We start from the raw sequence: 15,258 nt of genomic DNA, 5'->3' as shown, positions 1-15,258 counted from the left end.
TTTGTTATTTTTATGGCAAAAGCATATTAAACATCTAATTATTCCCAGTGCTCTGTGGATACCAAAAACCAAAAAGGTGATATGTGCTGAATAAATCTGATCACCTTTTACCATTAAGAGAAACTCTAAGCAATCAAATAGCATGCAAGCAAGATATCACATAGATAAACTGGCCCCCGGCCCTAGGCAGCGCACCCAAACCAACGGACCATGCTCGCAACCTGGGATTCATCCTAGACTCCTCCCTCTCGATGACCAGACAAGTCAACGCCGTCTCATCATCATGTTTTAACATCCTACGCATGCTCCGAAAGATCTTCCGATGGATCCCCACCGAAACAAGGAAGACGGTCACCCAAGCACTTGTAACCAGCCGACTAGACTACGGAAACACCCTCTACGCCGGAACCACAGCCAAATTGCAGAAAAGTCATCAACGCATTCAAAACGCCTCCGCCCGACTCATCCTTGACTTACCTCGCCACAACCACATATCCGGTCACCTGAGAGACCTGCACTGGCTCCCCGTCAACAAGAGAATCACGTTCCGTCTCCTCACCCACGCACACAAGGCCCTCCATGACCTAGGACCCAGATACCTCAACACTCGCCTGCCCTTTTACACCCCCACCCGCCAACTACGATCGTCCAACCAAGCCCTCGCCGCGATTCCACGCATCCGAAGAGTCACCTTGGGAGGAAGATCCTTCTCCTACTTGGCGGCCAAGACATGGAACTCACTCCCCACCCACCTCCGTCTCACACAAAACCACCTCTCCTTCAGAAAGCAACTCAAAACCTGGCTGTTCGATCAGTAGCGTACCCCTCTCCCTTAAGCGCCTTGAGACCCTCTGGGTGAGTAGCGCGCTATACAAATTCCTGACTTGACTTGACTATAAACTGAATATGATAATGTCTTCCATGTAAAAATACTAAACAAAACTACATTAATCCGCAAGGGAACACTAACCACTGTAGAGGATATGTAAAGGTAGAGAAGATAATTCCACCATTGCCTATGTAATGCAACTTTAAGTTTTTTTCATCAATAAACAATTTACAGCCACAAATACACCATCTGCACTGCCCGGCAGCACTACTGTGGATTTCTCCATCACAAGCGTGGAGAAATTTGGAGTATTAAATCACACGTAGGGGGCAGAGAGTGGGAGTTACGGGCGTGGCTAGCTTCTAATTTTGGGAACGCCCACAGCATTTTAACATTTGTGAGCATTCACAAACTGACATCCAACCCCTCTCTGCCTGGAAATGGCTGGGAAGTTACTCCACCAAAGGGTTGCAGTAACTCCCCACCCAGGGCAGGAAAGGGACAGATTATAAGAAAGGCTTTTTCACCTGAAACCTTTCCTTTCACAAGCAAGAAAAACGTGCATTTTCACAGCAGCCTCCACAGTCCTCGTGCCCAGTACTGCACTACATAGAACTAAGCACTGTGAGAACAGAGCCTGTGGTAGTCGCCACTTAACATTCCAGCAGTATGCCTGGAAACCTGGTCCTGGCACAACTTTCCAAGCATACCTTTGGGAATGTTTATTAATTAAAAAATAAATTGGAAAGTACGTCGAGGTAGAGATGCAAATATCTCCCCCCCCACACTGTTAAGTGTTTTTCATGAACAGGATCTTAAGAGTTCAATTGCTGTGCAAGTTGACAGCATAGCCACGGCGAGGGTGGCCAGTGGAGAGGGGCGAGGTGGGGCCGCCAGCCTTGACCTCTGTGACACATGGCATATATGGAATCTGATGGCTCTGGAGTACACCCACACTTCGTGGGCCCATGGAACGCGGTCACGGATTGATCTCCTCTTCCTACCTGCTGAGGATATGCTTGCCACAATGGGACCTACAACCTTCCCAGGGGCACCTCAGACCATTTACCATTGGCAGTACCATTGGCAGTACAGGTGGGGTCTTAAAGTGAAGGATGTCACCAGATTTGACCACTGAACGCATGGTGCCTCGCCGGCAGGAAGGTTACGCACTTCCTAGCAGAGAAACTGAAGGCATTCCTGGAACTGAATAGGAGGCCAGTGAAATCTCTTAGGGTGCTGTGGAAGGCACGGAAGGCTTAAATACGAGGGACCAGCTGATCCCACCTCAGAAAACAGAATAGACAGAAACAGCAGCAAATGAATTGGAGACCTGTATTGTTTGATTGCAGTGAGGGTCGCAACGGCCAAGGTCAAAAGTCATCAGGTGCAGGTTGATAGGGTGAAACTGCTGCCACTATGTATTGATTAGGCTTGTCAGTACTGGTTAGCACCCACTAGCAGTGTTTACGGATGAGGGACAAGTTGAGCAAACTGTTCTACTAGTTGGCGTTCTAAGGGGCGGTCAAAAAGGTGATCCTGGGGATTGTGGGACCATCATTCTCTAGAGTTGCGGAGTCGATCACAAATGCCTGTGTGGATTATTACCAAGCCCTGCACATAAACCAGGAGGGACTCTCCCAGGAGGAGTCCAAGCCACTGATGGTGGACTTGTACTTGAGGACCATATCCACTCTGGAGTGCGAAGACCTGGAACAACCCATCGTACTAGAGGAGCTCGAACAAGCTCTCGGAAACATGAACCCGGGTAACACTACGGGACCGGGCGGATTCTCTACTGAGTACTATCAAAACTTCTGGTCATCCCTCATGCCAACACTGTAGCCCAGGTCTAACGAGGCTATTGTGAAAAGCCGATGTCCGGGGGGGAGAGGGGGGGCAGATTTAACTACCATTGTGGCTCCTCCTGAGGAGTGCACTCTTCATAATAACCCATTTCCCTGATCTACATTGAGGTCAACCTTTATGCCAAAATGTTGGCCAACAGGCTTCTCAAAGTTCTGCCAGACCTGGTCCACCTGAATCAGTACGGCTTCATGCCTCAGACACTGTATACGCAGACCACACATGGCTTTAACGTGTCCACACTGTACGACTGTGCCCGGTGCCCTTCTCCTTAATGACTTTGAGAAGGCCTTTGATTCTCTTGAATGCTGCTTCCTTTGGGACATGCTTAAGCAACTGGGCTTTGGACCCATTTATGTCATATGTGCGGGTGCTGTACACTCACCTTAAGGCAGAGGACCGCATGAATAGAGTGCTATACCAGGTCTTTCCGATCCAGAGGGGCACCAGGCAGGGTTGCCCGCTGTCACTCCTGCTCTTTGCTATAGCAATGGAGCCACTAACGATGTGAGTCAGGTGCTATGTGAAGGTGTGTGGACTTAGTTGGGGCAAGGGGTTAGAAGAACATATTGCCTTATATGTGGATGATATTGTGCTTTTTTATCTCGCATGGGGTCACAGGCTCAAGGCTTTTCCAAATGCTGAAACTCTATGAACAGACATCGGGACTTTAATTAATTCGACCAAGTACCTATTATTTCCCATCTATGGAGGCCTGGGGCAAGGATCCATAGTGATTAATTTGCTGGACCTCTATGCACATTTAAAGTCTAAATGGGAAGCCTGGGTAGGACCTCTGGTGGACAGCAGACAGGGAAAGGAATTAATGGTTTCACACGAGTTGGCCATATTCTTCAAACTCTGGCTTATTCAATTGAAATAGTTACAGATTACTCCACTGCGGCTGTGCAGGGCTTGCCAAAGCCCGTCCTCCATATGCACTAGATGCGCTAAGGAGGGTGGAGATTTCTTTCATATGGTTTGGTGTTGTCCCATGATTGCAAGCTATTGGACATAACCCACTCTTGTGTGTGGATCTTGGAGAGGTCCTTTGATCTCTGCTCCTTAAAGCGCTCTTGGGACATGGGAGAGAGAGCTGAGGAGAGAGATCACTAGTGGGATTAGGTACACTCATTGCTATAAGGGATGTTGCCCGTGCTTGGAACTGGGCTAACCCGCCATTGATACAGGCCTGGCACAAGGAGATGGACTTGAGCGGAAAACAGGGTTGCCCCCAGAAGCATAAGAACATTTGAGATTAATGGTGGGCACATTATAAACTGGAATAAATGGTGTGCTGTCAAGTAGAATTTGCCTTGTAGTAAGGCTGTACCTGACCACTTATATTGTTTGGTGCCTTGATTTCTTAATAAGAAAAAAAAACATTTTGGTTATGAAAAAAAGTTTAATTGCTGTGAAGAGGAATGGGCTCCTTGATAAGACATTGTTACCTAGCTTCAACATTCTCTTAAATCCGCCATGTCTACCACCGTCAGCTTTCAGTCCTGCATAATCAAATTATCAATTTCTTACTAACTACTAATCAACAGGCAAAGCTTAGCCCAACTTACTGCGCTCCCATTTAGTAATATTGAACTTTAACATAAGTTCTACCCTATTATTTCAGCACACCAAAATGTGCCTACTTTCTACGCACACTTCCCCGTCATCAGACTCTTCCATTGACACTTAAAACTCTAGTCAAACAAAGAGGCAAACAAAAATAACCTTATAAACCTCAAATGCAGCCACGCCTTCCTTACCACACTAGTCTACCTTTAAACTTTATACTTGTAAATGTCAGATCCGGAAACTATAATTAATCTGAAATTCACAACTTCATTGTTGAGCGAAACATGTTTTTTTTTTTTGTTTTTTTTTAAAGTCACTGAATTTTGACTAAATACTATTCACAATGAATTCTTGGCAGTCACGTTCTTTCCCCATAGTTACATTTTATTCATGCAGTGAAACAACTCAAACTGGGGGATGTCCTAAACACATTTAAAGACATGACCGGTGCTGCAACATAGTGGATGTGAATCCTTGAGCTCCGCACACACGGGACCAGAATCAATGGAGACAGTACATCTGCCAAGAGGAACTGGTTCTCCATGAAACCTGAAGATATTGTTGTGGATCCAGGGGCAACAGGCAGATAAAAGCAGATAAACAGTGGCAGTGAGAATGCCACTGGCTCTACCAAGACGGTGCGGGTCACACAGAGGAAGAGTTCAGTGAAGGTCCACCTCATGGTACTGTTGGTGACACAGGGTTTGGGCAGGACATATCGATGTGCTGCCACGTTTGGAGCCTGGAGTCGCAGTGCAAGGAGTCAGTCACACACCAGCAAAGAAGTGGATGCAGGCTGCATGCAGCACAAGAAATAGCACTCCTACCCCCAGAGACAGTTACACACTTCTAACCAGTACTGACAGAGGTATGGGGGCAGAGCAGAGAAACTGTGCCAGTACAGGCAGTGTTTAATAAACAACCCAATTGTCAATACAGTAACTGTCAGTCAGGATGCAGGGCCAGAAAGTGAGACTCGATTAATGAGGAAAGACACAAAAAGTGCCCCACAGAGACTTCCAGGGGACAAGAGATCCTTGAGTGTGCTCCATGCAGATGCTGTGGTGGGTGCATGTGCGTTCTTCAAGTAGACAGATAATATGTGTTTGTGTGATGGCTGGGGTGTATTTTTTCTTTTTTTCCTATTTGGTAAATTTTGGGGGATTTGACCTCACATGCGATCTTCATGACATATAATAAAGCATTCGAAGGCAGATTTATGAATTTGCAGGAGGAGCAGGTAGAAGGTTTATGGGTTTCATAATGAGACTGTTGTCATTAATATGCACAAATTAATACAAAGATATCATGAATGAGCACATAATGAATAGATAATTTGGTGTGGCATGGAAGTAAGGACCTTGGCATGTACCTGAACTCAAAACTGCGCAACAAAGCTCACCACAAGCACTGAAAATCTTGACGACAAAGGCAATGGGGCAATAAAAGCTTATGGTACAGATTTTTTAATGCCTTTTTATATCAGCACAAACTCGATCCCAAAGGTATTGGAGCATTTTACATGTTACATTACACAAGGTCACAGGGAGATTACATGATGAGCCCATAATCACAGGATGTTGAGCTGACACAGAGACTCAAACCTGGTTCCTCAGCACCTAAGTCAGCAACTCTGGCTGTAATCCCTCATCCTCTCACCAGATATCAAGGGAAATATGGCATGACAAATCAGACATACTGGGCTAAACAGTCGACCATGGCATCTAGAAAAGAAGATTACCTATAATAGTGTCTACAAGAACTGAGTAAGGAATGGAGGGATGACCTCTAAAAGGAGATAGACAAAGTTAAAACAAGAATAGACTAAGCTATCACTTCATTCCATCTAGATATGGATCAATTAGGCACAAGAATAATGGACATGGAAAGAGCTGTCCAGGAATCGGGAAAAATGACGAAAGATGCATCTAATAAGACAAATCGTCTGTAAACAAATAAATATCCTACTGAAATGTGAAGATTTGGAGAACAGGGTGAGGAGAAACAACATCAGAATAAGGAACAAGAAGGAAGGTGCAGAAGGAGAATACATGGTTGCGCATGACAAACAAATATTTGGCCAAGTACTCTAGATGAAGGAATGAGAGCTGGTGGTAGTAGAGAGGTTACATAGGGTTGGGCCCAGGAAAGGAGAACACATGGATACACTGGGAAACATTGTTGTCAATCTCTCATCATTCCCTCAAAAGGAAGTGATACTAAAAAGCACAGAAGCAATTGCCAATATTTTTCAAAAAGAGCAGGCTGATCCTGCTACAAGATCACACCCAACCTACACTTCAGAAACACAAGGCCAGTAACGCACTCAAGGACCCTCTAAACAAGGAGTAAGATTCACATGGACATTCAAATGTGGTGTGTCCTTTCAACTTGACTCTGAGATGCATTGTGTTGATAACACTTGGGAGCCTCTCAGAAAGCTAGGTCTCACCAAGAACCAAAAGGACAATGAAAATAAACATGTCTCCAATGGGGCCTGAATACTGGAGTGCCATTACCAAGGCCTGAAGACAAAGAAAAAGAAACAGTTAACATCTATTTGTATGGCTTGATTTACAGATGTTTAAGGACACACAAACTACCAAGCCAGAATCCGGGCCCTATCCATTAATACCAACTGGCTTGATTCAAGGTCAATAGAAAATAGGTACACACTTTCCTAGCAGCACAAGGAGCCGACACAGAAGCGCTTCAGGAAACACATGTAAAAAGATAAGAATATATTTGATTCTAATACCTACATTAGGCAGGTCTACCAGACTGCACACACCAAGACTTGCGCAGGTGCCCCCTATTTTCCGAGTCCTTCCAAATATTCATACGGAAACAGAGGCAGATAGAGAAGGCTGGTATGTAATGAAACTGTCTCCCACCGCATACTAGCCACCGGAATTCACGACGCCAGCATCTGAGGAAAGACCCTAGACTGGTTACGCTCATGCCTCACAGGCAGAACACAGAAAATAAGACTCCCACCCTTCCTTTCAGAACCAACAGTGATTGGCTGTGGAGTACCCCAGGATCCTCCTTTAGCCCCACCCTCTCCAACCTCTACATGGCCCCCCTCACAACCATCATCAGAAACCTTGGGTTCAACATCGTCTCCTATGCCGATGACACCCAGCTCCTCCTCTCCCTCACCAAGGAACCCAACATCACTAGGCACAACTTCCAAGAAGGAATGAAAGCCGTCGCATTCTGGATGAAGCACAGCTGCCTGAAACTCAACTCTGAGAAAACATAAGTCTTAATTCTCGGCTCCAAACCGTCTGCATGGGACGACACCTAGTGGCCCCCAACCTCGGAAACCCACCTATCCCGACAGACCATGCACATAACCTCGCCATCATACTAGACTCTACGCTCACCATGAATCGCCAGATCAACGCGGTCTCCTCCACCTGCTTCAACACCCTCTGCATACTATGTAAGACATTCAAGTGGATCGCCCCTGACTCGAGGAAAACGGTCCCCCACGCACTTGTCACCAGCAGACTGGACTACGGCAACACCCTCTACGCCGGAATCAACAAAAAACTCCGCCGCAAACTCCTGACCATCCAGAACGCCACAGCCAGACTAAACCTTAACACCCCACGGCACAACCACATCACCCAACACATCAGCGACCTCCACTGGCTCCCAGTCGAAAGAAGAAGAATTTTCAAGCTGCTCACGCATGCCTACAGAGCCCTTCACAACATCAGACCCAAATACCTGAACAACCACCTCTCCTTCCTCGCCCCCAAGAGAAACCTCCACTCAGCTGACCTCTCCCTAGCCACCATCCAACGCTTCTACAGGACCAAAGAAGGTTGAAGGTCTTTCTCTTACCTCACATCCAAGACCTGGAAGGACCTTCCCCTTCACTTCTGGAGAAGTCCGACACTGCACCAATTCAGGAAGGACCTTAAGACTTGGCTCTTTGAATGACCCAAAAGAACGGTTTACACCCACCCCCCATCTCCTTGAGACCCTAACGGGTGAGTAGCACGCTCTACAACCCTGATCGATTGATTGAAGGGACAGGTCACCTTTTTAGGGAAGGTCTTACTTTTTTATTTTCAGAAGGAATACGGCTCCTGATAGGAGACCTCATCACTGTAGTGCAGGGTAATCAGGAAAAATGTGCAGGAGGTTGCACGCTGGCAAAGTGAGCTATTCCAGGAGGTCAAGGACTGGTTGCAGGAGTTGGGGCTTACAGATGTGTGGACAGCCACATGCTCTGGTGGAAGGGATTATTCATTTGTTTTCTGATGGCATGCCTCACATACTCAAGGACTTTCCCTCTAGACATAGCAAACGCTGCTCTACAGAGACAAATATAGGCACCATATCTGTCTCTGATAACGTCTGGTATGGATAGTAAAAGGTTTAATAGTTTTTCATGAACATTGGAGACTGGGTAAATATATATTATAGGAGATACTCTATAGAGAAAAGATCTCAAAAGCCATAGGTGAACACTGGGCAACTAATGACAAAAAGGATGTCCTGCCACCATGTGGAACACTTTTAAAGCTGTCATCGGGGGTGGCTGATGTCTATGTTTGAAGCTTTTTAACACTTCAGAGAACAGTTTATAGAACAAGGGATTAGGCTCATCACCTTTTGACTGGTGTTCTCAAGCGAACAAAAAGAGTGCCATGGTTCTTAAGACCAAAAATCGCAACATAACCTATTATAATAAACAGGAAGCACATTTGTAAAAAAACAAATCATACGCATAGAGGATCTAATGTTTCTTTATCACTCAAAGGACTAAACCAAGGAGTTAGGGGACTCAACTGAGGAAGAGGAGAACATGCTAGAGATCAAGAGCCTACAGGTCAACCAGGCGTCAGGGCCAGATGGCTTCAGTGCTTAGTTATATATGATTTATGCTTATAAATTGGCGTCCCATCTTAGCAAACAACTCTTCTACCTCCGATACAAAGGTAGGGTTACCCTGACCACAGAAGAAGCCAACATTGTAGTGATTCCCAAACTGGATAAAGATCACACAGAATGTTTAATATGCAAACCAATCACACTTCTTGACCTTGATGTTAAGATATATATGAAGGATTGTGCATTTCAACTGGTGCCTCTTCTCTCAGGTTCACGAGGACCAACCAGGTTTTATTTCAAGAAGGGAGACTTTTGATAATGTCTGAAGAGTGGACCACCTTGTCAAAAAGGCGAAAAGGAAAAATATGAAAGCCATGATAATCGTTTTAGATGCAGAGAAAGCCTTCGACAAGGTGGACTGGGCATTCATGAAGGCAGCTATAGAAAAATTTGGACTGGGAAAGCAGTACATTAAAATGGCACTTGCAAGTTATCAAGCCTCTAAGGTAAGAGTGGCAATAGATGCAGCAGGCTCGGGGTCCATGAAAGGCAATAAAGATTGATATGATACAGAGGCTGCAATAAACCTTCCAGGCACTTCGCTTCGGAAAGGGAGGGAGATGCTCAGACATGCAAAACACCATAGTGAAATGTATAGGGCAGAGGAAACACCCTTGAGTTTCATCCAAAACCTTGAGAAAAAAGGAAGACTTTGGATCTCCCTGTGTACTAGCCTATTGCTGAGCAGCTCACTTGAGGATGCTGGAGGGAATAGTTGTAGAAGGAAATAGAAAAGCTCTGGGACTATGTGGACAGAGTAGCGTGGGCAGGTCCCTCTGGGACCTCTTATGGCCACCATAGAAATCTAGGCCGCATAAAGGTTATTGTAGCCACATCACATACATATGTGGGACACAATAACAGTCACCTACCATATCACATCCTTACCCTCCTCCACAGTACGCACCCCGAGTTAGCACCAGGATAGGAACATAACAATGTCGTTAAATGGAGGGGAAATGAATGTCGGATGATTGCCGGAGAGTTTCACATGGGGCAAATTCTATCCTTTGATGATTAAAAAAAAAACGGCCTCCGGGAAACAGAAAGATGCATGTACCAACCAATTAGAAACTGGGGGTTGCAGTCTGGCGTCATGGAGGTTGCAACAAAAACGTTCCTTAGTGGGAGAAGACATCTCAAATCAGGGGAAAAAGTGATGGGTATTTAACCTCTATAGATTTCTTAGCTCCCTTAGATTGGCAGGCTGTTGGAATTCCATGATGAAATGGGAAAGGGAGCTCCAATCCGAGATATTGGAGATAGGTGGGTAACACCATCGAGAGACATATATAAAAATAACGTATCCACACTAAAGAGGGAGCAAGCACTGAAAATAACTACAGAGGGATACATGACTTCAGAAAAAATAAACAAAATGTATCCAGGGACAAGGAAATAAATATTGAAGGGGATGAGACAAGGTGGGTCCACCTCTGCATGTGGTGCCGACCTGCCCGACAATGTCAACTTATTAGAAGGAAGTGCTAGCCACTATTAGGGAAATTGTGGGGTTCTGTATACCAGCCGAGCCTGCAATCACGACTTTGGGCATTAGCCTGTGGGGCTGGGAGGAGATAGGAAGATGACAACGGAAACCGATTTGCCAAGTCCTCCTCATTGCCCGCCTATGTTACCTGGGCATTGGAAAAAAACTGCCAGTTTGACATGGCATATATGATGCTGGAGAATATAGGAGGCGATGAAAAGATTGCCAGCACATAGCAATAAAGTGAAAGAGACCATCACATGGGCATGGCAGCCAGTCCTGGTTTACATGGGGAAGGAGCCGACAGAGATAACATGTCCTTCAAGGCTCAGACTGCCTGACTGAGGGGCTGCGGTATATGAAAGAGGTGGAGAGTCACATTTGAGGGCGAAAGCTGTGGTGGGTGTATGAGGGTTCTTCGAGTAGACAGAACCTGTGTTCGTGTGGTGGCTGGGGGGTATTTTGTTTTAATTTCTACATGGTTAATTGATTGTGCTTTGACCTCCCGTGCTATGTTCAACACAAATAATATGGCATTCAAAGGTGAATATATGAATTGTCAGAATGTGCTGGTAGAAGGTTGAGGATTTTCATAATGAGACTGCTACACCAATGCTAAGAAACATTATTGTTTTCAAAACGTATTTTAAAGTAAATAAACGTTCTCCTATCTTATGCTAGGATACCTTCAAACGACTCAAAATCAGTATCCTGGTTTCCCAAACAAACACTATCCACTTACACGCCATTTATCATCCTAATAAGTTCAAAGCAAATGTTACCGGCCACTTCACTGCATATGTGAACCTTATTTAGTATCTGAAATATGTATTTCTCCTCATTTTAGCATTGATTAGGGCAACCCCTCAGTGCTACCAGGTGGTTCTTTCTTAGTGCTGAGACATGCCATTAGGCGTAACCATGCGCTTTACAAATGTGCTTATTATTAATATTACTGTTACCCATTTCAGATTCTTGAGAACCTAACTCAATTACACAAACTCACTCAACACAATTCCCAGTCCACACACGAGCGAAATAGTAGCTCCCACCTCCTCTGACCTCAGTGACATCAAATGTAAATGACCTCACAAATCAGTTCAAATCATTTTCTCTTTTCACATTCTTATCCCCATCCATATTAAAAATGAAAAGGCCACGAACAATCCCCACCCTTATTAAATATGACGAGTGCACGAACAATGAAAGATGGATGTCACCACTGAACAAGCGATCTAATTTAAAACAACTAGATTACTACACGGACATCAACCAGGTGGTGAATAACTACATCATCATATAGTGGTAAACAAAAGGGCCCTCTCAAATGACAGAAATCCAAACTAGAGACAAATCAGCCCTGGTTCTCTGACAATGTGTGCAATCTTAGCTGATGCTTCACAGTAAACTCTGGCCCCCATCAAAGCAAACTTACTCTCAGGTGCCAACTTACTATTGGTCAAAAAAGTGACCAAATGACCCTTTTCTCTGTGAGCTCCACTGGCTACCAGGAAACTCGAGGATCGCCTTCAAACTGTCTTAGATGTTTTGACTTGCACACAATATAAAGCTGATCTGTGTGAAAAATGCCTTACCTCACTCCTGGATGAAAACTCTTTAAGAACCTCATAATGCGGACTTCCCCAAATACATCAGGGTGCTGCTGCGTTGCATTAGCACGTTATTAACATAACTAAATATGATAAAGCAATTGATGAGGAAAAGACAAGGTAAAAACGTGGGTTTATGGCGGTACAGAGGTTTCACCCTTTCAGACGGTGACAAAAGACATGTATGCACTATATACTGGAACATAACCAGCTCAGAAATACTTGTCTTTATTCTATGTAAACGTCCTTACATCTTTACATAGGACTCTCTACCAAAAAGTTATATTGAATGGAAAGCAATATACCAACATCTTTAGAAGTAAACCTTTAATGAAAACTTGAAATGTTTCTAGAGGATGCAGGCATCTTAAAAATCAATTAAAACGGTCTTCAGATCGTGTGCAGTATTCACAGAAACGATCGGAAATGCGGGCAGGCTGCAGCAACAATAATCCATTACTTAAGGAAAGCGCCAATACCTGCTCTTTTCCACGTCCGCTGAATAAACGGAAGTCCATAATCCTCATTAATCCTCTTCTTTTCGCCGCCTGTTGAACAAAAGGATATCATGCATCGCAGTGTTAGCAAAAAAAGAAAAATACATCACAATTCTTGATTATTTTTCTACCTCGGGAGGGAGCGGACGTCAACGAATCCAGAAAACATCGAAAGTCATTCAAGTGTCAATGATTAAACATCAGGTTGTAAGGAGCTGCCCCGGGGACAACATAAGCTTCTTTACAAATATTTAAATGTATCAATGCTTACCAGAAAACGTTAAGCTGATGAATTAAACCATACATTTTTAAAAGTTCAGCACAACATGAATCTACAGTATCATTTTCATGCATGTCACAAGAAACCTTTTGAATCATACTATATTTATCAGTGAGGAACCACTGCATTTCATTTTTAGGTCGAGCCTGGGCAGCGCATGCGCTGCTCTGTGAGGCATGCTGTATTCAGGTATGGACATAAACTCCATTCACCCTCCGTCCATATTTTTCATTGGCTTGTTTATTTTTTTTTATTTTAGAGGTTTTCTATAGCGCTGGCTGGACCCAGGGGTATCAGAGTGCTTTACATTTTTGAGACAGGAGGGTCAATAAGACAGAGAATATACCAAGCATCAATGTATATATATATATAACATATAAGTCTCAGTTTAACAGATTACAAAACGATAAATATGGGAAGTAAGCATATCAGAATGTGGAAGAAGTGATAATCAAAAATATGATAAGGCACAAATAGGAAGGGAGAGGGAGGGGGAGAAGTAGGGTGGGGGGGGGTTTGAGGGGAAGTGTCGAGAAGGAAGGGCGAGTAAGGATGATAGAGAGAGGGCGGATGTAAATAGGGCAGGACAGGAATGGCCAGTGGAAGAGAACAGATAGGGTTTAGGGTCCCCAGCATTTATTGAGAAGATGTAGCTTGAGTTCTTTTTTGAAGCTAGAGTAGGAAGGGTTGCAGCGAAGGTCAGTTGGAAGGGCATTCCAAATGCAAGGAGCGTTGCCGGAAAAGGAACGTGACTGGGTGTTTTTCTTTTTTAGAAGGGGGGGATAAGAAGGAGGGTGTTAGTACTTCTCAGGGGACGGGAGCAACCGGCTTTAGTGAGTTTGTAACGAGGTAGGTCGGTGTGTTTTGATGGAGAATTTTATGTGTAATGCAGGCTGTTTTGTAAGAGGACCTACCTTCAATGGGGAGCCATTTAAGGGTTTTAAGGACAGGGGAGATGTGGTTGAATCGCTTGCAGTCAGTGGTAAGTCTAGCTGCAAGGTGAAGCACAGATTTTAGAGGTGCTAGATGGATCTTGGGAGTTCCGGTGAGAATGGGATTACCATAGTCGATGCGAGAAAGGACAAGGGATTGTACTGCTAGTTTGAAATCATCGATCGGGATGAAGGGCTTGATTTACTTATGTTGGCGGAGAGTGAAGAGGGCTCCTTTGGCAGAGTTTTTGATGTGTGTCTTGAGTGTAAGGAGATTGTCAATGGAGATTCCTAGTGATTTGACTGAGGAGGGCAAAGATAAAGAGCAGTTGAGGGCATTAAGGTCAGAGATTCAGTTCTGAATGGGGAGCTTGTTATTTTTGGGGGAAAAAAGAATAATTTCAGTTTTTTTAGGGTTGAGTTTGAGGTGGTTAATGTGGAACCAGGCTTGAATCTTGGAGAGTGTTGTTGAGGTGAAGGATGTCAGCATGAGTTTTAATCTTATAATAGATTTGGGTGTCGTCGGCGTAAAGATGGTAGTTGATCCCGGCTTGTTTAAGAATGAGTGTGAGGGGTTCCATGAAAAGGTTAAAGAGAGAGGGAGAGAGGATGGATCCTTGCGGAACTCCTAAGGAGATGGGGGTAGGGTTAGATAGGCAATTTTGAATTTTGATTTGTTGAGAACGGTGTTGTAGGTATGAGACGAACCATTTGTGTGTCGTCCCGTTCCGTCCGAATCGATCTCTAAGAGCATTGAGTAGAGCAGAGTGGTTAACAGTATCAAACGCTGCAGAGAGATCAAGGAGGATCAGAAGGCTAGATTCGCCATTGTCAAGTGAGTGGTGGATGTCATCAACAATGTTTAGCATGGCGGTGTCAGTGCTGCATCCTTTCCTAAAGCCAGATTGGAGGGGGCAAGTAAGTTAAAATGTTCAATGTGTTTATCTAGTTGGAGAAGGACACATTTTTCCAGGGCTTTAGAAAGAAGAGGAAGGTTGGAGATGGGACGAAGGTTATTGAGGTCGTTTGTGTCTGCCAAGGGATTTTTTATAATGGGGGTAATTTGGCCTAGTTGCAATAAAGTGGGGACACAGGGCAAGGGAGCTGTTGATGATAGAGGTCCAGGAAGGGGTGATGATGTGTTTGAGGTTTTGGACAAGTTTGGAGGGGAGAGGGTCTTTGGTGTGGGAGGAAGGCTTGAGTTTGGTAATGATGTTAAAGACGTCTCTTTCAGTGACAGGTTGGAAGTTAAGCCATGTGGCATTGTTTTTA

At 44.6% G+C, this 15,258-nt stretch overlaps 1 protein-coding gene across 3 annotated transcripts in view; it reads right to left on the bottom strand.

The window, feature by feature from the left end:
* NBAS (NBAS subunit of NRZ tethering complex) overlaps positions 1 to 15,258 on the bottom strand; it is a 2,361,081-nt gene that overhangs the window by 2,013,198 nt on the left and 332,625 nt on the right. For all 3 annotated transcript variants that reach the window (XM_078647778.1, XM_078647779.1, XM_078647780.1), the window contains exon 11: positions 12,757 to 12,825. In XM_078647778.1, the coding sequence (XP_078503904.1) occupies positions 12,757 to 12,825 (69 nt within the window). The remainder of the gene's footprint in view (positions 1 to 12,756; positions 12,826 to 15,258) is intronic.

The sequence above is a fragment of the Lissotriton helveticus genome, chromosome 6 (assembly GCF_964261635.1).
Source record: "Lissotriton helveticus chromosome 6, aLisHel1.1, whole genome shotgun sequence".
Lineage (NCBI taxonomy): Eukaryota > Metazoa > Chordata > Amphibia > Caudata > Salamandridae > Lissotriton > Lissotriton helveticus.
The sequence above is the reverse complement of the archived record's forward strand: the minus strand, read 5'-3'. Positions and strand labels throughout refer to the sequence as shown.